Below are 24,351 nucleotides of genomic sequence, written 5' to 3' on the forward strand. Positions count from 1 at the left end.
TTGTGGATTCTAGGAACATATAAAACTAAGAGTAGGAAATAAAAAAAAAAAGAAAAAAAGAACTAACTGGGGCAAGCTTCTTGAACTCTCATAAAGTAAGAAATAAAGGGAGTGAAAGTATTTTTGAACTCAAGCACCCTTAATATTGCTCTCCAGTAAGCAATAACATGTCATTACTGCTGTTTAATATCGTCAGACCTAACAAATCAGGTGTTCATCAAAAATTCAGCATGTGCCTGTTCCAGAAGAAACTGTTTCCTGGAACAGCAATTACCACAGCAACTAATTTTTCTGTTTTGATGTACAACACTAAGAAAAACATTTGATTAAAAAATATTTTATTAGTAGTAGTACAGTGTACCTGCAATGTACTTTAAAGGCATTTTCTATAAATGATTATTTCTACTATATATATCTTAGTGTTCCTGTTCATATTTTTTCAATACATTAATAGTGTAATGAATAACACCTTAAAAAAAAACTACATCTCTTTATTTAGTTCATAAATGTTCAAGCAGTACAACAAGTAGCTTTGGGAGAGATTTTAATCAAAATTAAAAGCAGTTTTAAAAGTTCGTTTATCACTATTTTCCCTTTTTCCCCAAACAACAAACATTTTTTAAACCACTTTTTTCTGTTTATGAAACAAACTGTGCTATTATTATTAGCTTAGTTTTAAATACAGGGGCCTCTCTTCTACATTTTGTATTTTCGGACATTTCCAAATCCTCCTGTACTATATATACATTTGGCTGTTGAAGTATTAAGGCTAAACCTCTGAAAACAGTACACGTTAATGAAAAGCCATGGCAGTGGAGGTCAGTTGCGTATATTCTTTTCTCATGTACATATATACCTGTCTGCTTTAATTACAGATAAACAAACCAACTAAAGCACTGCCAAGTTAAACAGGCAGATATTTCTAACTTTTTAGCAATAGGCTGCTCATACCGTTTTGCCAGAGTTGAAGCTTGCGTTTGAAAACTACCATGGGGGGAAAAAAACCAAAACACACTAACTTGATCGTTTAAAGCTGCACGTACAATAAACCTACCTTTGTTTTTGGCAGGAGTATGAATTGTTTGTACGTCTAAGGAGAAAGCTCTTCATGTTTACTGGTTGCAGGATATTAAAAGATTTAGGGTCTTTTTCTATTCTATAATTTATGAATGGGGAGAACTAGCTTACAGCACTTTACAATATAATAAAAAACAGTGAATATTTAAAACTAATGCACATTGTATTCCATGACCAACTTTGCCATAACTGTGCCTTAAACATTTATTACAACACTGTGATAAATAATATACACACTGTATCTTTTAAAATACCATATAAACCATACCTCAAGAATAGGGAGCCAGCTTCCCTATACATTATCCTACACCATGTCCTTAACCTGTGTTGTTTTTTTTTAAAACCTAAAACCAAATTTTTAAAACTGGATAACTACAGTAAGCAGCCTATGCTATTACACAATTAATGCAGTATTGTCATTAGATTTGTATAAACCATTACACGTTAGCAAAATTCTTTAAATGACAGGCATACCATAAACATTTTCATCTTTGAGCTTGCTTTGGGCAGTTGGAAGGGGTGGATAGTGATGGACCTCTTTCTTTACCAAGTTCATGTCGGGTCTACCATTTTCCAGGTATCGATGTTCCACACTCATACCACCGAACATAGTTAATTTGAGTCTCGCCACCTATTTTTCCAAATTTGACGGGTTCTTGGCGAACTGCCCTGAAAAAGCCTAGAAGAGAGAAGAGAGTCTTGGTTGCAGGAAACTGTAAGCCAGTACCTTCCTTTCACTTCTGTGACTTTTGTGTGCAATTAAAGTCACGGATAAACTAGTTGCCAAGCTATCTGCCACAAATGAGTTTGTTTGCTGCCCCTGTTAAGCTAAGAATATACTATGATTAGCAACATGAAGCAACTGGCATTTGTCCACCAAACTCAAACGAGAAAAAAGGGAAGCACCCGGGATCGCCACAGTCCAGAGCAGGACAGAGAGGCATGGCCTGGCTTCTCTGGAGACTTCTGCCCCCAGCAGTCACACAGTGGCAGTGCTGGCAAGGAGAGGTGCAAACACCCTCTCCCTCTCCTCCTGCCACTGCCTGGAGCCTTCTCTACATACCAGGCTGAAACCTTCATGGGTAGCTCCACTCCTCCTTGCAAAGTTGTTAGGCTTAAACAGTAGCAGTGCAGTAGCCTTCAAACTACAGTGAACCTAAACAGAACTTGACAGCTGGAGATACTTCATGTGTTCTCCCCATCCTCAAGTTCAAGCTCTTACCGCCTGCTTTTAATCTGTTGTTCTGTAGGACAGTATACATATTTCCAATTCAAACAATTTATGCAATGTTAAAAATTGAAGTGAGCAGTTACCAACGTGATGAGCTTTGCATTTCAGATGAAACATACATCTATCATTAATTCTGGTTTGAACAGAACTCAACCACTTTCTACAGCTACGGAGGAACTAAGCAGCAGTGAGCAATTTGTCCCTTCTCTGTTCAGTTCATTTACTAGAAATACAAGGTACAGGTAAGGATTTTTCTTTTTCCCAAAAAAAAAAAAAAAAAAAAAAAAAAAGTTGAGATTACAGTTGCTCATGACTAGTCAGTTAAACCCACTAAGCAAAACCAAATCTGTTTTGCAGTGTTTTGTAAGCTTACAGAGTAGACAGTTTTTTTATACAAAAGCTTTTCGATATAAAAATATTAAAAAATGAATCTGATATAGCTGAGCTGTCTACTGGTGTGACAATGCCAAATTGGATTCAGACAATCCCCTATGCAAACAAGGTACCTTTACAAATGGGCACCACTAACTGGCAAAGGGAAAGCAAAGCCCTCTTAGAAAAAAAATAAAAATCCACATAATGATCACTTGGCAGATCATTTACTTATTTTGCATTCTGAAAAACTGGTAAAAGATTTAAGTACTGGAGTTTACGCTCTTCATCAACACTGTTTTCACACAACTCCCACCACACATTTCTGTATGTCTGTAAGGTGTTTTATAAATGAAGCATTACGGATGTGAAGGTTTTTGTCAACACACTGATACTGTATTGAAACTATTTTGGTGGGTTTTTTTTTTTTTTTTCTTCGTAAGATATTCCACTATGTACATGTGTATCTATGCAGCCTATCCTCTTACTGCATAAGGGATAGGACTACATCGTACTGATAATGCTACAAACAAACAAGGCAGTAGTTCAGCTGACACAAGGGTACAGTTTTGTTACACTCAAGCCTCTGCGACAAGAGAAAAAAATAGCTAGGCAGCTCACAGCTGCTTTCAGGACACCTAGTTCCATGCCCACTTTGTTAGACCAGGCTGGAATTCTAGGCAGCTGGGCTGAATTAGTATACACAGAATTACTGCAGCATGAATTACATTTTCCAGTAATAAACATTTTAGTTTCTCATTATCACCAAATAAAGCTGTTTCATGCCCGACTGATGATTTACTGCACTTTAAATTAACCTTGCTAGTTTGAGCATAACACTTCATGCCTCTCTGTAAACTCAAATTTGTGGTTGGGTTTAAATATGTAAAACCAACAGTGAATAATCTGTTGGAATGTTTTAAATAGGAGAGAGGGTGTTTACTATCTAACAGAAGCTGAATCATAACCTCCTTTTAACAAGCCATTGCTCATCTTCAAAACCTTCTCGATGCTTCTGCTGGATGGTTGATAGTCTCATTCCATTGCCCAGCCCAGCAATGCACCCTGAATCCACTGGCAGGAAAACAGCTAGGCAATCAAAGGAATCGCGAAGGTTTGCCACAGAGACAGGAGTTACCATCTTTGACTGGTAGATCTTCTTGCTGTCCTGTCCTTCCATCTAAGAATGAGTCTACAAATTGGCAGTGATCTTCTCCGTGGCCCCTCTGGTCTCCTATGTTATAAAATTTTCCTGAAAGCAAAGAAGCAGCAAAGTTGAAAAGCCATATGAAGTTTAGGGAGGGCTATTTCTGCGAATCACCAGAGCTACTGGTCCGTACTGCACTGTGCTAGCTCCACTGGGATGCCAAGGTGAACGCTAAGATTCTCATCTCAGGATCTATAGCAGTAATTCGAACATTATGGACATACCCCAAGTACAGTGCTCACAGTGGTAGACAATTGCTGGTACCCTCCGCTGGCCAGACTCTAATGCCTGAACATATTGTTTCCTGTCCTTATACTTCATACAATAAGGGAAATCCTGTTCTGACCTAGAACCTCATCCTGATCGTAACAAAAAGGAGTTAAGTTTTGCTACTGATTTTATTGGAAGGCAGGCTTGATCCCCTGTCAGGAATTCCAGAGGATCTTCAAAGATGGTTTTATATACCATCTCATAATATGCCTAAGGCCTGCTTTATACAGCACCATCTTTTTACAACATGTGCAAGTGATATATCCTTTAGCTAATAAATATACGACCTAGGTACAGTAGCTGCTTATCCAGAGAATAAGGTGTGCCCATGTTTATTTGCAGGATTGCAAACAGGACACTTGACTGCAACTAAGTGAAAGAAAAGGTCCCAAGTGTCTCACACACTGTGTGCTGACACTGCAGGCTGTCCTTATCCAGTTAGTAACAGGACTTACAGCGAGACAATTTCAACAGAGAGAGATTTTTACTGATCTGGTTCACAAGACTTTAGTAAAATTCAGTTCAGAAGATGGAGGAAAGCATGCAATCTATTTTTTCTCAGCCTTAGCAGGAAACATTTTCAGATAAACTTACTGTTTTTTCTGAATGCCCTTCACGGCACTTACTCTTAATCTGTTCAAACTCTGGTTATTTGGAGACAAACTAACCAAAGACATTTAGAGGACAATCTCTCTCCCTCTAGAATGAGAGATGGAAAATCTTTGCGAAACAAAGTCACCCTCTCATACCTTTTGCTGCTTACAGTTGTGAAGTTGAAAGAAATGGTGATAGCTTTTAGAAATAGGCTCAGTCCTGAGTCCTCAGGTACAAGCTAAGCAGAAAAACCAGTTACTCGTTAGATGTTGGGACTCTGGTAGCCTTGAATCTGTGCCATTCTGGCCATTTGAGAGATGGTGAGGTGGCTTTATCATGCTGCTCTCTGAAGTTGTACTAATAAAGTAGCAGCCTACCAAAAATACATCTTTTTCTTATGTTTTTGTGATCTGCTCAACACTTTGCCAAAAATTCTCACCTCTAGCTGACGGTGTCCGTGCATGCAGTTCTGCTCTACCTTTAGAAAATTATTTATTACTGTCTAGTTTTGGCTGTAGGCATATTTTTTCCATAGGAGAACTGGTCAGAGGGAGTTTCTCTTGGTAAATTTTTGGTCTGAAATTAAGAACATTCAGGCTGCCCAAAACTGCATGGTTTTTTTTCCATGGCTGTTGAAGGTCACACTTAAAATTTATTCTTTTCCTCCCCTCCATAAATACTTTTTTTTGGTGGCTTGATCTTCTGGAATGCTTACAGTGACTGCTCTGGAGGACTGTTAAATGAGGTGAGCAGTAGATGCTGGTTTATAGAACAGTACTGGCATGTGTAGCATCAATCAGTTTTTCTTCACTAGAGGCAGAATAAAAAAGACATTTATATGGCTAACAAAAGAACAGTAACTTTCAGATATCCATATACTCTTTTGGACCACGACATAAAATATGCATAATTCAAGCACTCGCTATACATAAATTACTGGTGTTCTCTCAGTGAATAGCTACTAAATTCTCATTGTCCAACTACTTCCATAATAAAGAACATACCTGAAAAACTTTTAGGTAGCGAATGACTAGATTCACCTTTCTCTTCTGTGAATAGTAATTCTAGCATAAATGTAATACTTCATTTTTTTAACGAGGGAACATTTAAGAGTGTTCCCTCATTATGGATGGTCTTAAGCAAATTAGATGCAGCTTTACACACTGTGAGTTCTGCAACAACAGTAATGTAAATACATGCTAAAAAACAGCCTAGAAAGCTATACAATACAGTATTATACAATAATGCATGTACAATGCACCCAAATTTCAAGTTCATTACCCTGCTTAAACAGAAAAGGTTCAGAAGATATTTTTAGTGCAACATGGAACTCAGACCTCAGCGCAGCCTTTCACTATCAGCCATTGCCCAGCTGGCCAGGCCGAGAAGAGATAATTGCACTGGCCTCAGGGGTGCGATGAGACAGCGTGCAACTGTGAAACACGTCAGAACAAAAGCTTGGCTTCGAATTGGAAACCTCTAACAGATAGAGGCCCATGTCATGTCAGTCTCACTTACCAAAGAGTGGTGAAAAACCCAGAATGGTTTTACATTTTCATAAACATATAAATTCCTTCAAATATTGTGACAACTGGCCTGCACTGGTTTCAACAGTTCAAGTGCAAGAACCAGGCTCAGCAAGTGAAATGCATACAATGTGGCTACTATCATCTTTCCCCAGCCAAGTTAAATCTCCAGTCTTCCAGCAAGAACAAAAACAATCTAATGAAAATAGGAAAATGGGCTGCTGATATATTAAACTTTTATTCTAAGATTGAAGTAGCTTTCAGTGTGGCGTTAATTCGCTTGATTTAGGGCTAAAGTCTAGTCCTGCTAGATTAGCCCTGCTATTTCCTCTACTGGCTAGTTTTGTGATATGCTATGCCTCATTGCCAGTTTTTGTCATTTGATCGCAGTTGGTTAGTACAGCAACGGGTGAATGAATGATACCTCTGTTCAAAACAGTCTCTCTTATTCACAGAATTGCCAAGATACTATTTACGATGAGGTATTGCACTTACTATTAATGACAGGGCTTTCCTTCATCGTCTGCTCCTGGGGGAATGGTGGCGGGTGCAAGGCCAGGCAACTGATGATTATATTGGCATGGGCTGTCCTACGCTCTCTGCTCTTTTTTTCATCCCCGTTCCCACACACAGAGACTGCTGAGCCCTGCTCCTGTGAGGGGCTGAGCTCTGAAATGGGGCAGCTTTGGGTTATAAATTTGACTCTTTCAACCACTGTTTATCCTATTTGATTCAATCTGATATGAAGAATGTATCTGCCTAACCTACACTCAGAGACATTTCCCATACACAGATCTACTTTACTCTCTCCAGTCCGAATGCTATACTAACACCAGTTGTCAATACAGCTCAAGTAAAAGACCTCATACACAAGAAAGCCAGAAGCTTGGGGCAGATTACAAGCTAAAATATTTCTAAGTACATCTTGTACAATCCACATGAGATGCAAGATTCTGTTTAAGTATCAGTTAACCAAAAAATACTTTTTAACAAGCTGTTTCCCCAGCTTACATGCAACATGGGCCACTTCAGCCAAGTATGCAGCCAGGTGCCAAAGCCAGGGATGTCTGCCTGCCCTAGTCACAACCCCCATAAAGCTCAGCCACTCTCAGAAGTGCCAGAGGGGATCGGAAGGGAGCAAGGCAGATTCGCCCAAACTGCAGTGCCCCATCTTGTCAGTAAATACATGAGATGGCAACACCAAAGCTCTGCAACAGCTGTGTATGAACCTACACAGGGATATACTGAACTTCTAGAAAGAACAGGATCAACTCACTCTCGGTAGCCAGGGAAAAGAACAGAGATCAGCTTTAAATATATGTCATTATTTAGTAACCTTAAGACACTGAACAAAACTTGAGAAACTAAGGCCAGGATGCTGCTGTTAGTAATATACCATAAAATAAAACAATAATAGCAGGTGAGTAAAACCTGTTGATTAGAGTAGAAGCCATATATTTAATATATATTAAAATAAGCCCCACAATAATGAATTAACCAGATGTCTACCAAATGGGGTGGGAATCACTGAGCTCTAATCATAGGCTAAAATTAGGCCCTAATCCTGCATTAAGAACTATCCCAGGCCACTTTCTAAATGCAAGACTGGCACCTTTACAACGTAAGCTATTCCTTGGCAGAGATCTGGTCTTTATAAGCATTCTGTATGATCCCCAGGATACTAACAGATGTTGTAAAACAGATGATGACCATGGAGAAGCAACTCGTGAGTCTTGGAAAATCTCGTATCAACCACATCCGTGATTACTGAGCACAGGCAGATTAACATTTATCATTAATCTTTCTATGGAATAGATTAAACATACCTGATCACATTTCAGCAGAGCCAATCTTGTTAAACTTGTTAGTTCTGGACCCATATCATGAGGGGTGTACAATGTGGACAACATTGACCTGAATGTCTCTTACCTGTAAGTGAGTCGCTGAGGTATATCTTATATCTCAAAGAATTACACAGCTGCACACCTACAAACTTCTTATACCAAGTCCTCTTTACGTATTGTTTCCCTTTGCATTCTGAAAAGGTGTCAGAATTAAATGGGATTTCAGTCCAGATAGCATCCTTTCCCACTGCAGGAGAGGAAGAGAGAGGCTTCAGTATGATATGGCATATGAAATGATGTATGACATACGCTCGAACAGAATTAAAACCTTGATGGAGCAGAATGTACCTTGGAGTATACTAATAGCACTAGTCACCTGCATTTTGAGCATGAAAGCTATTTTAGGGAAGCACTAAAATGTGCAGGTAAGACTGATGCAGTGAACAGCTTCTGCTCTGTGTCAGTGGTGTCAGTTTGCAATAAGCTCACTCTAGGAGGCATTGCCTTGGAAGGGGGGCAAAGTCTGCGTGTTTGGCAAAGCTCTTATTTACAAAGTGCGATACAGTCATTGCTTTTCAGAGGATTCAAGGCAGGAAAGTCAACTCGCAGCAAACAGTATGTGATAAACAAACAAACAAACAAAAAGTTCAAGTGTCATGAATTACGGGGAAAGAAAAGATACCTCAGTGTTTGTCAAAGTGATTTCCATTACAAATGCAAAAAGCAGCCCAATTCTCTTGAATGGATCTCAGCTGTTCTTCAAAAGCTCAATCTACCTCCCACCAAACACAGCAAGAGTCTTAAAAGTGGCCTAAAGCAGAGCTGGATCAACCCTTCAGAAGCAGACAATTTTTGGAAAGCACAATGGCAGATAAATAGTAATCTCTGAATTGTGCTCTGTTAACTCACTCACAAAAGTGCAAAGCAGTTTATTCATTTTACAGAGCTTTCTCTTCATTTAATAACCAGGCTGAGACACCACGAGGCTGTCTTTCTCTCATTTGTGTACCTTGGTTTGAAGCCATCCTAGCTGCCACTTGAGCACCATACCACGTTGACTGTGTTCTGCTCAGGTAAACATTTAGCCTGGCCTGAATTCCTTACGATATAGGTGGAAGGAGTGAAATCATGTGTTAATGCTGTCCTAGTCCAGAGCTCATTTAACTGGCACAGTACAGCAACCCCCTTCATAAAATTATGCTCTCTCACTTCTGAAAAAAATCCTGATCAGAATACACCATACTATACATAAAAAGCTTACTTGAAATGGGCTCACTCACTCTTGGATCCGCTGGGGAAAGAAAACAAACATTCAATCAGACACTGTAAATTGAACTTTCCTGATATTTCAGTGGAAAAGCATTAGGATGCTTTTCCTAGTATGATTTTCTGTAGTTGACATAAGCTCTAATCTGCAAAGCAAAGAGTTTTGGAAGCAAAGTTCACTACATTTTTTTTGTGTTAAAGAAATAAATTTTCCATGTCATTGTGTGAAACTATTGCATCATTGAGATTTTAAAAATGTTACTTATGGGATGATACCACTCAAACTGGGTTTTAGTAAAATTAAGAGTATTAAACCTGCTACCAGTAAAAAAACAGTTCTACAGCATTTTTTTCGGATTTCAATTTCAAAACTTAAATAATAAAAAGGACTCCTCTGTAATACTTGCAGCACAAAACTTTGCTATGAAAGCCCCAAAGTGAGAAATGGATGTGCGCAATTAAAAAAAAAACCCCAAGACTGACTGCTTAATTTGTCCAAACTAAATAGGAGACAGAAAGTAAGCTGCGTCATTCATGAAAATTGCATTCGGCATAAACATTTTTGCAGTTTTAACAATCTAGGGTTACAAAGAGTGTATTCACAGTTTTAAAATATGCGAGGCATAGTCTGAACTCCTCCCTGGCTAATTCCCTGCTCAGCCAAAACTGATTCATCTGGGACTGAACACTATGTAAGGACTATTACGATACCTAGCTCAAAGTGCAGCCTGAGAATGTCCCTTTAAAGATGGGCTAAACCCATTTTGTGTTTTATATGGTCCTGGAGTACTATCAAGCAATGACCAGATCTACACAAAAAGTGTATATCCTGCTTGTACAAAGTCAACAAGTCTACAGGCAACCTCCCTGGACACTGGAATATGGGAAGCAAAGGCACTCTCTGATTCTCACCTCTGGGTCAGGTACGACTTGGGAACCAACCAATGATCAAAACAGGCTTGTACATTCCTCTCTAACAGTTTCACAAGAGAGTAAATGTGATGAAAGAGGGCATACTGGGACTTAAACATTTCCAAACTGCTATTTCTCAATCCTTAATTTCAGTCAGACAACATACTTGCTACACAGTAGTCTATTTGAAAAGGTAGCAGAAGTGCATATAAACATGTCAGCCCAAAGAATGACCGTATGCTCCTCACAACTTTTCCAGGCTATCGCAGATGAGTTTCAAAGATACAGAAATGTTAGGAATACTAATCTTAAATGACTGAGCTTTCTTTAAGTGTAAAGTTAGTTTCTTCAGAGTGATCTCTCTGTGCTCTGACTTTTTATTTTCTCCTGCAGTCTGGCCAGTTTATATCCTCGCACAAAAGAGCCCTGATCTCAGACTCATCTCCCAGGCATTGCCGTAACATGCTCAATAGTAAAAAGCCAATCTGGAGATAGTAAAAACAAAACAAAACATGCTCAATGAAGCAAGAGAGCCCAAGTATGCTAAGTACTATCTAAGGTCTCACTGCTTTCATATATTCCAGACAAATGGATTAAAGGTAGTGCACAAAAACAGATACAACAGACAACTCTAACAAAAAAATCAGTTTACAGATCATGCTAGTCACCTAAAAAACGTGAACAAAACTTCTTGCTACCTGGACCAGTAAGTCAGTCAAATGTCAACCATATTCACCTCCTCTCTAGAAATGCTACTCTTCGTCTTGCATGATAAAACCTCTGTAGAAACTGAGGGGGTTTTAACATGTAGGACACCAGTGGCACAGACAAATTCTTTGAATCTGGTTTTAGATCCTATCCATAGGACCACATTGTCCATTTGATTTGAAGATACTAAATGTTAATTCCCTAGTGGCTGAGCACATCACCAGTGATTTCTAATCAGCCACTGTAAATGACGGACAGCCCTTCGGAAGTTCTTACCTGATTCGGTACTAAATGCCACAACATTGCTGCTTGGACCTTCACCAAGAGGGTTTCTAGGTTTCACGTGGAATTCATAACTGAGGAATAAAACACAGGAGATGAAAGTTTTGCAAGCTAAGCATTCTTTTAGGGTCTGGAGCAAGCAAACTGTCAGCACACACTCTGGTGCTACTGGCCTCTTAGAAAAGCGCCAAAAGGCCTTGTTTGTTACTCTGAAAACACTAAGACATTCTTTTTCCTAATTGTATAAAGCCTCTCTGAACAAGTAATTTCTCATTTTGACAATTCTTTGCACACATGCTATTAATGTTTGTTTTAATGCACCACTGGTTTAAGTCTGTCTCCTCTCACACACACTTTCTATTCTGGCAAAGGGAGCAGTTCAGAAGCAATCTGATAAGGAGAGACCAAGTAAAGCACAGTGCTATTTACTTGCAAATTTTTCATTCACAAGAACACAAACCTCCAGTTCAGCTCTTCCCAACTCACCAACAGCGATAGGCAGCATCAGTGGCTAAATGCAAAGCATGTCTTCCACAACTGGAGTTCAGCCAAGGCAAAGATGCAATCACCTGAATATACACTAATGCTAAATACACAAAATAATAAAAAGATATTGGGCAGTGTTTCTTATCTTTTTTCATAGTAGTATCAACTCATGATCTCTTTCCATCATGACTGTGTTGGAAACTGCATTTTCCCCTCTATTCAGCCCTGGTGAGGCCACAACTGGAGCACTGTCAAGAGAGATATGGAGCTACTGGAGCAACTCCAGCAAAGGACTACTAAGATGATTAAGAGACAGGAGCTTCTCTCATATGAGGAAAGGCTGAGAGAGCTGGGACTGTTCAGCCCAGAGAAGAGAAGGCTGAGGGAGGATCTTATCAGTGTACATAAATATCTGAAGGGAGGGTGTAAAGAGGATGGGGCCAGACTCTTCTCAGTGGCGCCCAGTGACAGGACAATAGGCAACAGGCACAAACTGAAACATAGGAAGGTCCATCTGAATATAAGAAAAAAAAAGAAGAATCTTCTTTACTGTGAGGGTGACTGAGCACTGGAGTAAGTTGCCCAGAGAGGTTGTGGAGTCTCCATCTGTGAAGACAGTCAAAAGCCATCTGGACACAATCCTGGGCAACTTGCTGTAGCTGACCCTGCTTGAGCAGGTGGAGGTTGGACTGGGTGATCTCCAGAGCTCCCTTCCAACCTCAACTGTTCTGTGATTGTGTGGGAAGAGAACTAAATGCTAAGAAAATGGAACAAGACAGGGAAAAAAAAATCCAAGCCAGACGCCTCTGCTTAAGCCTCTCTCACTCCTCAATACTTGTTTAACTTTGACAGACAGGCAAGACAAGGTTGTTTCTAACTCCACAGCCAGGCTAAAATTTAGGCTGTGGTGAGCTAGATGCTCTAGGTAAACACCTACTGAAAGACAGTCGCAAACCTAAAAATGTTACAAAAAAGACACAAGATGGATGAAATAGGAAAGAGTTACGAGGAGGAGATGGGACTTGGCTAACATCTTACATGAATGGCAGAGCTAGGAGCAGACTCAAAGTTTTCCGCATCCCAGCACCCACTATCTCAGCAAGCAGCTTCTCAGCTTTTCTGCCTCCAGGCTGGCAGTGCTTAGGAATTGCTCCCTGCTCTGTGACAGCTCACAGTTTCTCACCCACTGCCTCTGCATGTCCCCCCTGCCACAACACCCTGACAAGTAACACGTGCAGCTCCGTCAACAGCACCCTCTCCATACCTTCCCCATCAGATGTGAGCAATAACGTCTCCCACGCACACCAGCTACATGGCATAAAAAAAGAGGAAAATTTTTCATGTGCTCTGGGCACACGCATGATGAATCTCTCTTAACATAGGGTGTTTTTTCATCAGCTAGAAAAATCTACAGAATACGAAACAAAAGGACTACAGGCCTAGAAAATAAGATCTTAGACGCTATACAGAATGAACTGAAAATCCCAGAAGTGGGTAATTAAACATCCAACTCTTGACTCATGAAGGATTACTTATTAGCGATAACTCAGTATATCATGAATGTAGCATAGCTGAGATTCTTTCCAAATAGCAGTTTTCTGAAGAAAAAACATACCACTCTTTGCATGCTTGGAAATTTGTAAACTCCTCTTGCAAGTCCCTACACAAGACAGAATAATTTATCCAAAATTTGGATTGCTGCTCATTGTTTCTTGGTTCCTGCAAAACTTGAACAGCCTCAGTGGACTCCTCATTGTGCAGTACCAAGTAACTGTTTTCCATCCAGAGCATTCATAAGACAATTTTTAACTTCAAAATTGCTTACACAAGCAATTGCCTTAAAAAGGAAAAGAAAACCCTAGAAATTATGGGAAATACTTATTATAAACATTGGTATGCTGAACTGATATATTGTGCACAAACCATGGACATTTTTAAGTGAAACACTGGTTTGTTTTGGTCTTTAAAAAGTCTATTTGTAGTAATCTTAACATTTACTCGAAATTGCTGCAAGACTGTTTTGAGCCACTCACATTACTGCAGGAGACATTAAATAAATGAAGTAATTAATAAATTCTAGAACACTAAATCTTTGTCATAATCAACTTCAAATTATTTAAACAAATACATGTTTTTAAAAAATGGACCCAATCAGATTTCTTTTTTTTATATTCACATCTGGCATGTGGTACAGTTAGAAGTATTCACATCTAGGAATAAAGACAAAATGACTGTTATCCAGCCAGTTGTACCACAGCAGTTGAAGATTATTTCTGAATTATCACTGATGTGTAAATGAAGATTCAAGAACACACTGGGCATTTTGAAGGAATAGCTAGGAGATGCAACATTTTGGACAATGTACAAGTTAATACATGCCTAGAGATAAAAGACTCCAAAGAAATTCTCTTGCTTCCTTCACAGCAGAAACACTTTATTTACAGCTATTATCATTTTGATAAATGACAGCTCAATATAGCATGTTCTGTTGCTTTACTAGGAATTTTTGGTCTAATCTTACTGGTAATAATAGTCTGTTTACGTGACTTTATGTGAAATTAAAAGAGAAATTTGAAGAGCACTGTCTAGGATTTCTGATCTAGGTATTTTTGCCTCCACGGTGTTGGCTACAAGGAAAGGGCAAAAGCAGAGCAGGTGAAGCGCTTTTGTGGAAGTGGGTAGCTGGGTAGCTGCAGGGAGTCAGAAGGTAATGACCCAGGCAGGTGTGAGTAAAGAAGATAAAGATCTTCTGTCACCATATCTGGATCTTACTTGAATATGTAAGGATCTTTGCAAGTTGACTTTACAGGCCTCTGTCAGTCAGAAAATCACAAGCTGGACAAGACAGTAGAGGGTTTTGAAGAAATTAAAATAGTTTTGCTTATGTTTGTACAAATATATTGTCCTTGAGAGGTGGTATGTACTATAATAGGAAACCGTCCTTTTCCCCAAAAATCTTAAACCTATGAGTTTGGACCCATCAATTCTCTAACTTCATAAATGACCAAACAAGAAATGAAGGCTAAATATTTTCCAAGCAGTGTTCTTCAACCTGTGGTCTACGGACCACTATGATCTCAGCAAGAGATCGAACTGCAGTTGGCAAAATTTAAATAAATATCTAAAACCTGTGCATGTAGGTTTCAGCTCATGTAAACACATAAACAAAACTGAAGTAATAAAGGAATGTTCAAAGTTTAGCTTAATGGATGGTCCACAGATATTGTTTTTAAGACAATTAGGAGAGCTTCCTATTAATAACATTAAAAGGCAAGTTTTTTCAGTTAAAACATATTTCCCAGCCTTGTAGTAGATGTTTTCACAGGTACCAAAACATTGTAGGCTCCTTTCTTTTGCCAGATTCAAACCAGAAACAACAGCAGTGGCTGCAACAGCACAAGGACAAGTAGGAACCACTTTTGGAGACAAAGAAAAGCAACTAGTTGACTGAAAAATGGAAGGGAGAGAAAGGAAAAGTTAGACTGAGGTCATGGCGTGATAGAATTTACAGATCTAACTGAATACTAAAGCCATGGTGTGGCTTTCTTTATAGAAAGCCATATAAAGCCTCCCTTTTAATATGTCAGCTGGAAGATCTGAAAAACAAAAATAAAATGGGAAAAAAAGATGAAATACTTGCTGCAATCTCATCCGCTTCAACACAAGCCACAAGGGAGGGGAAAAAAGTGCTCTGAGGTATGGAGGGCAAAGTTACTAAAGGGAAATAGAAAAGCTATATAATGATTATCCCATGTCTACATCTTAGCCAGACTTGATATTCATGAGAAACTGCACTATTCACGAGACACTCCAGTCTATATTCCATCTTCATATACATGCGCCTGAGATGCCAGGAACTCTGCTACCCAATATATGCAGCAAGCTAACATCTCTCACACCTCTAACCTCTCTAGGAATGCCATTTGACAAACTTGGGAGAGATCAAGCCTCCCAAATCTCTTGAACAGTGAAAGACGCTAAAAGTCTTTGAGCAGATTAAATGGACTTGACTCACAGTAATTACTGTGCAGAACAGATTTTTCCACCATAGAAAATCAGTATTCCACATGGAACTTTGGCAAACGTAGCAGTGCCTTCATTTTTTCAAATCATGCAAAAGGAGAAAATGTAAGAATTCAGAACTGAAAATAGGTGAAGAGAGATTTTCATCATATTACCAAGGACTGGAACAGCTTACTACAGTCCTGCGACTTCAGGTTAATTGCTGGAGATGCTGCTGGTGAGATGACCATTGGGCAGGACTGTCTCTACTGAGTTTCTCTGCACAGAGTGTGCTTGAATAGCTGCGTGGCCACAACCAGCAAAGAAAACTAGGTTTAACAGAAGGGAACATTTTGCTCAAAAGATAATGATGGGCTTGTTTGGAAAGCCTTTCTCCTAGTCAAGTTCAAAGGAGGGCCAAGAGAAATGGGAACCGCTTACCCATGAATCCTGACATTAACAGCAATACAGTACATATTTTGTAATAAAGAGTGCACAAAAAAGCAATACTTTTTCTGTAATCTTTGCCTTCCTATCTTAAGAGCACTGCCACTTTCACTGTAGTTTTCATCTCTTGACCCTTGCTGTTAACAGAAGCTAAGCTCTTTGCAACACATTTTTTCTTGTGTGTGGATAGCACACTTTGGGTGCTAAATGCAATATTAGACTATTAATTAAGCAATAGTAGATAATGGTAATAATAGCATAAGCAGGTAATTATGAATTTATGTCTATAGCTCTACTGAAAGCTTCTAGCATCATTATGCACTGAAGGTATGAAGACTTACTTGCTATGGCCTTTGAATAAAATTACAGCAATATTCTTTTTTTGTTTCATAACTTTTGTACGACATATGAAAAAACTTTTGAAGGAAACAATCTATCACACATTATAAAAACAATTTGGTAAAAGCATATATCCTACACATTTCACCTTTACTTTACAGGGTATTTTTATTACATTTCCTGTTATTTATACTCCTCAAGAGAAACCATGGCTGGAAATTACTTTGCCGTGGGACACAATCTAATCCAAAAGAGACCACTCAAAATATACTCGAAAAGGAGAAAAGTGTAGTTGAAATCACCAAACTACTTAACCAGGCAAAGCATCAGAAACTAAAAGGAAGTTTTAAAAGCACAAGCTTTTTGTTTACTATTAATATTTTTTCTTACTAAAAGTCTTTACCAGCAGGCTGGTGGGACACATCCCCTATTTTATGGGCTACCTCAATTGCCCCAAAGCTATTTGGCACATCTCTAATACAGCAGAACTGCATTCTTAATATTTTCCTTTATTACCTTTCAATTACTGCCAACACAAACATGCATGAGAACTGTGTTTAGCCATATTCAGACTCTTTTTTGAAGGTTTGTATAGAAATTAGTGTTGCAAAGTTTCCTGGCCGCTAGTGATATGATCTCTAAACTTAATTGCCCTTAAAGAAACCACCAGAATTAAAGAGGAAATGCACACTTAATTAAAAAAAGAAAAAGTTTCTAGATAGGGCAGGGATACAGAACTAAGAACTACATGCTTTTGCAGAGCAGCCAGCAGAAACACTTGACAAAGTCAAAATGATACTGTATCAGATGACTGGAAGTCTTAATTTTTTTTCAGTTTTGAGGAGTCAGAACCCCCCCAAACTAATAAAAAATCCTAAAATTTCTTTGGAAACAAAGGACAATAGAATTGGAAGCAAAAAAAGGAAAAAAAAAGGGGGGGGGGAACACCTTCATTTAAAATGGTGGGCTAGGAGAGGCCCATGAAAAAACTGTAGTGCAATGAAACTGATTTTAATGAAGGACAAGATGCACACCATCATTTCTGTATAGGTGACAGAATGAAGAAGATCATAGCAAGCCCATTCAAATGTCAGACCTTCCAAGGTGTATTATAAACAACAACCTCAGGAAGAGAAATATTGGAAATTATGAATAATGATCTGATGTTACCCTTGACAGATTCACACATGGAAAATTCTGCTTGACTAGTATGATAGAAGAAGTTACCGAAACATTTTATTGTTTAAGTGTAGTTTTCAGTGTAAAACTAAGAACAGATAAGAGCCCCAAGAATGGAGTCCTGGGTGTTCCAATGAATCTGGGGGAGGCACTGTTGAAAAGAAATTCAAAACCCAAGAGACCAGTATGACAAGTTAAATGGAATATTACAGGTGTCGCTGCTCAGACGACTGCTTGGAAGCTGGACTGTAATTGCTTTGATCAAAACAATCGTTCTTGCAGTTTGGGTTTGATTATTTTCCAAGCAGAATAAATGGTGTGCTTTTCAAAAAAGTGTAAGAGTTGTTTTCGGTATAAAAACTGCAGAATTTCCATGTGGGGACAAACAATTAATCTAACAGTTCAATTCATATTAGGACATCCCTTTCTCTCATTTTTCTTTGTTAAGAAATGAAAGACATTTGCATTAATGTACAAAAAATCCCTCGGCCTTCATATGAGAAAAAGGACCCAGTTAAGATTTTTAAGGTAAGAAACTACCCAACAGATAAAATCATACAATAACTTAGGTTGGAAGGGACCTCTGGAAGTCACCTGGTCCAAGGGGCCAGCTTAAAAGCCACATTAGATTGCTCAGGGTAGACATTACTGGATCAACAAGCACAGCTATAGGGACTCACTGCTTGAAAAACGACACAGTAAAAACTGAGCAACCTAGTACTTAACTCCGCCTAACTGGGATAAAGGATGAATGGAGTTTGGCTATTTCACTCACTTAACAAGTGAATGACTAACTGAAAGGTAAAGATGGCAAACACTACAGAAAAGTTTGGGCTGTGATTCCATATAATGGAGAACAGAGGGCTGAGTGAAATGTGACCTTGATCTATGCTTTAAAATTTTTGGAAATAAATACTGTAAAGGATAACAAAGGCTAACTGCAGTATGAAGTTATCATCAATAGCTGCATATATGTGACTATTAGACCACAGAAGCACATCTGTAAGAAGCTTAAGCAGAAGACAGTCATAAGACAATAGAAGGTTTTTCTCTTCAAACACCACTTTTATCCAATTTAATACCTGTGTAAGGGCTATAAATATCTAGCTCACATAGCATAACCATACTAAATGTTTTGAAAGATTTCAGGTAAAAGTTATCAAAAGCAAAATATCTGATGAAACTAAACGGAATTCTAGATCCAGAGTATCTGGACCCAGATACTAGCTTATTACCAGTAACAGCAGCAGTTTCAAGAACTTTGACTAACCAAATAATGGATCTGTACTTTCCCGGTTACTTTAACTATTACAAACTTTCCAAGACATGATAGTGAAATACTGCAAGCACCATGTTTGACAATTTTCCAAGTGAAAAAGAAGCCAAGGCACTCGCCCTGTAAGGACAAATTCTTTAAATTAACATGACGTGTCAATTGTCTGGCACGTGTTACTATGAGAGAATGGGACAGATGCAACGTGCCTGTTTGCTGGGCGAAAGACACAGGGATCTTAGGGATCCATAAAATTGTACAGGAACGCTTAGAACTATTTTTAGCAAGCAGTTGTGTTGAAAAGCAGCCGATTGTGCCCCACATTTTTATGAAGGGAGCACCTCCTCACAATCAGACAGATTTTCAAATCAATATTTTACTTTCATCTCAGAGTCTGGATGCCTTGCGATCATTTCAAGTCATCACGAACAAATAAAGCCGGCATACGTATTGCAAGGCAAACAAGAGAAGCTGTTGTTTGACTGAACTCCTGGCACCAGTAGTTGGGGGAAACAAGTGGCTAACAAGCTGTAGGTCCTGAACTAATTTACTGTAACAGAAAGGTAATCGCACAGAGACTTCCATAAGCTGTGAAGGCCAAATTGCCCAGTTCTGAGCAGTCTAATGCAGCACCCATGCTTACAGTTTCTTCCTTTTACTGCCAAAACCTGGCATGAAACATTCTTCCCATTTCTGCTAACCAAGTCTTTAGTCTTTCCTGATCAAATCCCTCTTAAAAACTCACTTTTCTCATGATCCTCACAGGCATTAATTCAGACGATACTGAAAATTCTGCTTAAACAACATACTCCCTGTACATAGGCTTCCTGATAATTTATTATTCATTTGCACTATACTAGCATGCAAAAAACTTCTCTGAAGTGTGACAAGGGTTTATTTTGCCAAGCACTGCATAAAAATAAAATACTAATCTGCTTCTGGACTTCGCATATGCTGAACAGAAAAGTCCAAGCACTTTCTTACTTACTCTCCCACTGATCAGTTATCTAACCTCTCATTTCTTTATACTTACATCTCCTCACTTCTGCTCCAAAGCCCAGTTCATCAAACTGCACTATATCCTACCCTTCTCTCTCTCCTAGGATTAACAAGATCTTTCATACAAAAATTGCCTTTATTTTGAAAATGCTTAGGCATTTTGACAAGTAGTAGTAACTTGTTATGATGCATCTTTTTCTAGAGAATGATTATTCTATAACAATATTTCTTTTCTGTTCAGTAACAGAAGATGATAAGAAAGGCTCCATTTCAAGGAGTAAGGCAACTGTTTTGTTACTAAAGTACTACTTCATATCAAGCAATATGCAGGACTATATGCATGTTGAGTCTGCAATTCTGTTACACCCCATACTGAAGTAAATTTTAACAATTGAAAAGGCTGCAAAAGATCTCAAACAAAAGGTTTTACATAAGCTACCATAATAATACACAACTGTTTATAAGTAACTCTCACAAGTTGCTGTATGCCTCTGAAAGTTCATTTTCATTTCCACATTAACATGGAGAATCTTGATTTAAATCTCGCAGGAGTATGTCAAGACCAAATACTTGATAATTGTACTGCAAATCAGAATACATTTTCTTTTTCAGCCGATACATTTTTTTCTGGATTTAGTCACTTTGCAGACAGCTAAATGGACACACACAGTACTACAAGATAATCCTATGTTTCAGAGCAATTTGTATCCCAGTCAACTTCCCTGTTTGTACTTACTGACAATTGCAGTCACACATGCAGTTTTTCATGAGACACACTCTACCTCTCATTGAGACTCTGCCTCCTTAACACAGTCCAAATTTCTTAGATTTTCAAAATCTGGCCCTTAGCTCCTAACCTTTAAAAGCTACCTTGTCAAAAGGCCAGCTCAAAGAAAGCGGGGTGTCTGGCTTACTGCACAGCTTTTCAGAGATGTAGCAATGTGATCTACTGCAAAGAAGAACTTAAAACATAAAAGCAAACAAACAGCATGACCTGGCAGGCTAAGATGAACCCCGCTTTCCCCTTCTGCTTCTTCTGCCCCTTCCACACTGAAGAGTTGTCTGTCTTGCTTCATCCCTGCAGAATCTAGGCAAATAACTCTAACTTCTGGACTAGGCACTAACATAGCTCATCTGATTTACCTCAACAGGACAAAAGACCTTGGACAACAGGGCTGCAGACCACCTCTGTCATTTACTGTTCCCCAACACTATACATCTGGAGAAATATAGGCTTGAACTGTTTTGCTGCTGTAGGATTCTTCTGCTTTAAATTTACCCATGGAGACTGAAACACCACATTCATAATCATTTTTATTCCTTTTCAGAAGTCTTTAGATCTGTCCAATTTAGATCTGTCATGAACTATCTTCAGCTCTGGATGCAGCATATGGGATTTGCATGGGATCACTGATAGCTTCAGTAAAAGCTGGAAAAACTAGAGTCTCAAATTCAGCTTGTCAGCTTCTCCGAAGTGTTTTAGGGCCAAGAGGTTCTTCCCCAGCTAATCCACCTTCTGCCACTGAGCCTCTCTCTTTCCATATACTTGCTGGTAAATGCTGGTCCTGTTCAAGAGGGATTTCTCTTTCTTTTCCAAGTTTCTTTTCCAGCTCCACCTCCTCTACAGCCCTTTCCTTTAAGGCCAGTTACGGAAAATGCCTTTTAGATTTAATGTTTTACTGCATGAATTTGCAGACATTTCAGGGACTCTGTTAAGAAATTAATTGACCTGAATTTCATTTCTTATTTTCAATCAGCTGTGTCCACAGGTCCGTTTTCTCTTCCAGTGAGCAATCAGCTCCTGATAGAGAGGAGACCTTTACTATGGATGTATGCCATCTGCCACAACACTGACACTGTATGATGCCAGCTGTCTTCGCTTTCTTCTTTTCCTTGAATTCAGTGCTCCAACAAGCATGACTTCAAATAGTAACAATTTCTTGTGCTTCTGCCAAAGCTCTCAAGAGGTCCCAGAAATTAGGAAACCCACATTTGGGAATGGAAGTTTAATCAAACACAGCCACTCTGAAAAGGACTCAACATCCTTTACATCCTGTGCAACTCAAGGAACATGCACAGCTGCAATTTGTACTCATCAGATGTTTTCAGTTTGGAGTTGATGGCCTCCCGAATCTAACAAGACTTTGTCTTTCCCTTGGGGCAAGGGGAGGGTTGTTAAAACCACCACACTATCAAGGAAAAAGTTATCCCTTCAAGAGTTATATCCTAAGTCAGCCTCTGTCAGAGTCAGCTCTGATCTCAAATCTAGTTTGTTGTAACAAAGTTCACACTCCAGAAGACAGTTTTTCTCCAGTCTTTGGTCCGCTCTTGTCCACTAACACCCCAAATCCTCTCATAGAATGGGCAGAATTGTTCCAAATTAAAGTTGCAAAACATCTTACCGCTTCTGCATAGCTACTGCCTGCCTTATGTCCTTTCCAATGGTTCCTGCTAGGTCTGCCTGCCTCCATCTTGCTTCCTTTCTGAGCTAACAGGTGTGTAAAAATGCCTTCCCTTTGTGTCATCTGGACCTCCGCATCCAGGGCTTTACCTTCCTGCTACGTCTTTTCTACACTCAACTGATCTGTCCCATTCCTGTCACTATATGTGACATGACCAACTTTAGTCTGTAACAGGAGGGAGTCTCATTAATAAAATACAGTACTTGCAGAGATGAAATTGATTTATTTCAATGTTTTTCAGAGCAGAACTTAAAGCAAAAATACAAACACAAAAAGGATGACCTGACAAGTTTAGTAGCACCTACTTTCTTCCTTCAGCTGATACTTGTTTTGCTGTCTAAGCCTCCTCAAGTGATGAGGTGAGGCAAGTGATGCTTTGTCTCCAGTTCTATTGCTAACGTACCCTAACTGCCTCTTAACAAAGCAGAAAAACATAGCTGCAGTTCACCCCGTTACAAGCCACATGCCTTTAGAAAATAACAGACTTATTCTTGAATCAATATGCAGCAATACAGGCCCATCTTTTGAGTTCTGGAGTTTCCCAGAGAAGTTATTTTGGGGTATCATGAATCTACTTTCTTTTCCACTCCCCTTCCCCGCCACTCTCTGCAATAGTTCCTCATCCTTCCCTGTAGGAGCTGATGTAAATACAGCTAGGCTCAATGCAGAATTTTGTGCTCTGTTGCCAATTTAATAATAATAGTAGTAAAAATTACTAAAAATTAGTAAATAAAATTAGTAATAAAAAGGGCAGTTTATCTGAAATGGAAAAATACAGTTACCAAAGTGGATGGTCTTACAGGAAAAAACGACATGACATTCAGCAATTTTCTGATGCAATCAATAAGCAACACTGAAACACAGGACAAGTGCTTTCTTCCCTGCTCTGCATCTTACCACGGAAATAAAAGGATCATTCTTGATGAGAGGTTTTTTTTAACTCAACGATAATGCTTATTTGGGTTAGCTCCCTGAGATGTACATTATCAACTGGATTTCACTGACACATTTTTAATTTGCCAGCTGTTTCAAGCCACTGAAAGAAAGCTACATATAGGACAAATATAGTCTTCCTCTCCACAGTGCAACACAACGGCCAAGGTTCCTACAGCAGCCTAACTTGCACTTCCAGTATTTGAATGACCATCCATCTAAATAGTCAAGGAGCCTACGCCTGTTCTGCTGAATATCCTTAAACCCCAGAGACAACTGCATACGTAAATCTGGATCTGATGTATCAAGTTAATATTTCTTTTCCCCAATTCCATGTCAGCAGAGGTCAAGCCAAGAATTCAAATAAAAGCATAAGCATCAATCTCAGGAGTAACTTTTATAGCTGAGAAAATAGACAACTGCTGGGTCAACTACCACAGGAAGGTAACTGCAAAAACTTAGCCTAGAGTTTGCACTCTTAACTACTTGCTTTGCTAGGATAAATGTTTTTGTTAACCAGTGTAGCTTTCTGAGAAAGCCAATCCATGCAAAGCAGCTGGAATTGTTAGACACTTGCATTGTGGAAACAGGAGATTAGCTGTATTTATCCTGAGAAAAAAGAAAAACTTTCCTGGAAACAAATTAATGCAAGTTGTCTATTTGACTTGAACATCTGGAACCCATACAACAGAGGTTATACTAACATTTTACCAATTTTGACCAAATACAAAGAGATCTGAAACACACAATATTCATGACTTCCACTGAGAATGCCTCTTCAGACATGGCTTTCAAATAATATTTATGTATACAATCAGAAATATTATGAACACTGGCTGTATGTAGTTGATAACTGAGAACTAAACAGTTAGGCACACTAATGAAATGAGTTAATGAAGGTTCACACTGTTCACACAGATAGTCCTTGGAGGGTGATTTAGT

At 38.9% G+C, this 24,351-nt stretch overlaps 1 protein-coding gene across 50 annotated transcripts in view; it reads right to left on the reverse strand.

The window, feature by feature from the left end:
- Window positions 1-321: 321 nt before the first annotated feature.
- ABI3BP (ABI family member 3 binding protein) overlaps window positions 322-24,351 on the reverse strand; it is a 180,944-nt gene continuing 156,914 nt past the window's right edge. For all 50 annotated transcript variants that reach the window (XM_064521187.1, XM_064521321.1, XM_064521286.1 and 47 more), the window contains 5 exons: window positions 11,284-11,363; window positions 9,383-9,412; window positions 8,207-8,368; window positions 3,819-3,932; window positions 322-1,756 (listed from right to left, as the gene is read on the reverse strand). In XM_064521187.1, coding sequence (XP_064377257.1) covers window positions 1,641-1,756; window positions 3,819-3,932; window positions 8,207-8,368; window positions 9,383-9,412; window positions 11,284-11,363 — 502 coding nt within the window. In that variant the 3' untranslated portion in view covers window positions 322-1,640. The remainder of the gene's footprint in view (window positions 1,757-3,818; window positions 3,933-8,206; window positions 8,369-9,382; window positions 9,413-11,283; window positions 11,364-24,351) is intronic.

Source organism: Dromaius novaehollandiae, chromosome 1, assembly GCF_036370855.1.
Source record: "Dromaius novaehollandiae isolate bDroNov1 chromosome 1, bDroNov1.hap1, whole genome shotgun sequence".
Lineage (NCBI taxonomy): Eukaryota > Metazoa > Chordata > Aves > Casuariiformes > Dromaiidae > Dromaius > Dromaius novaehollandiae.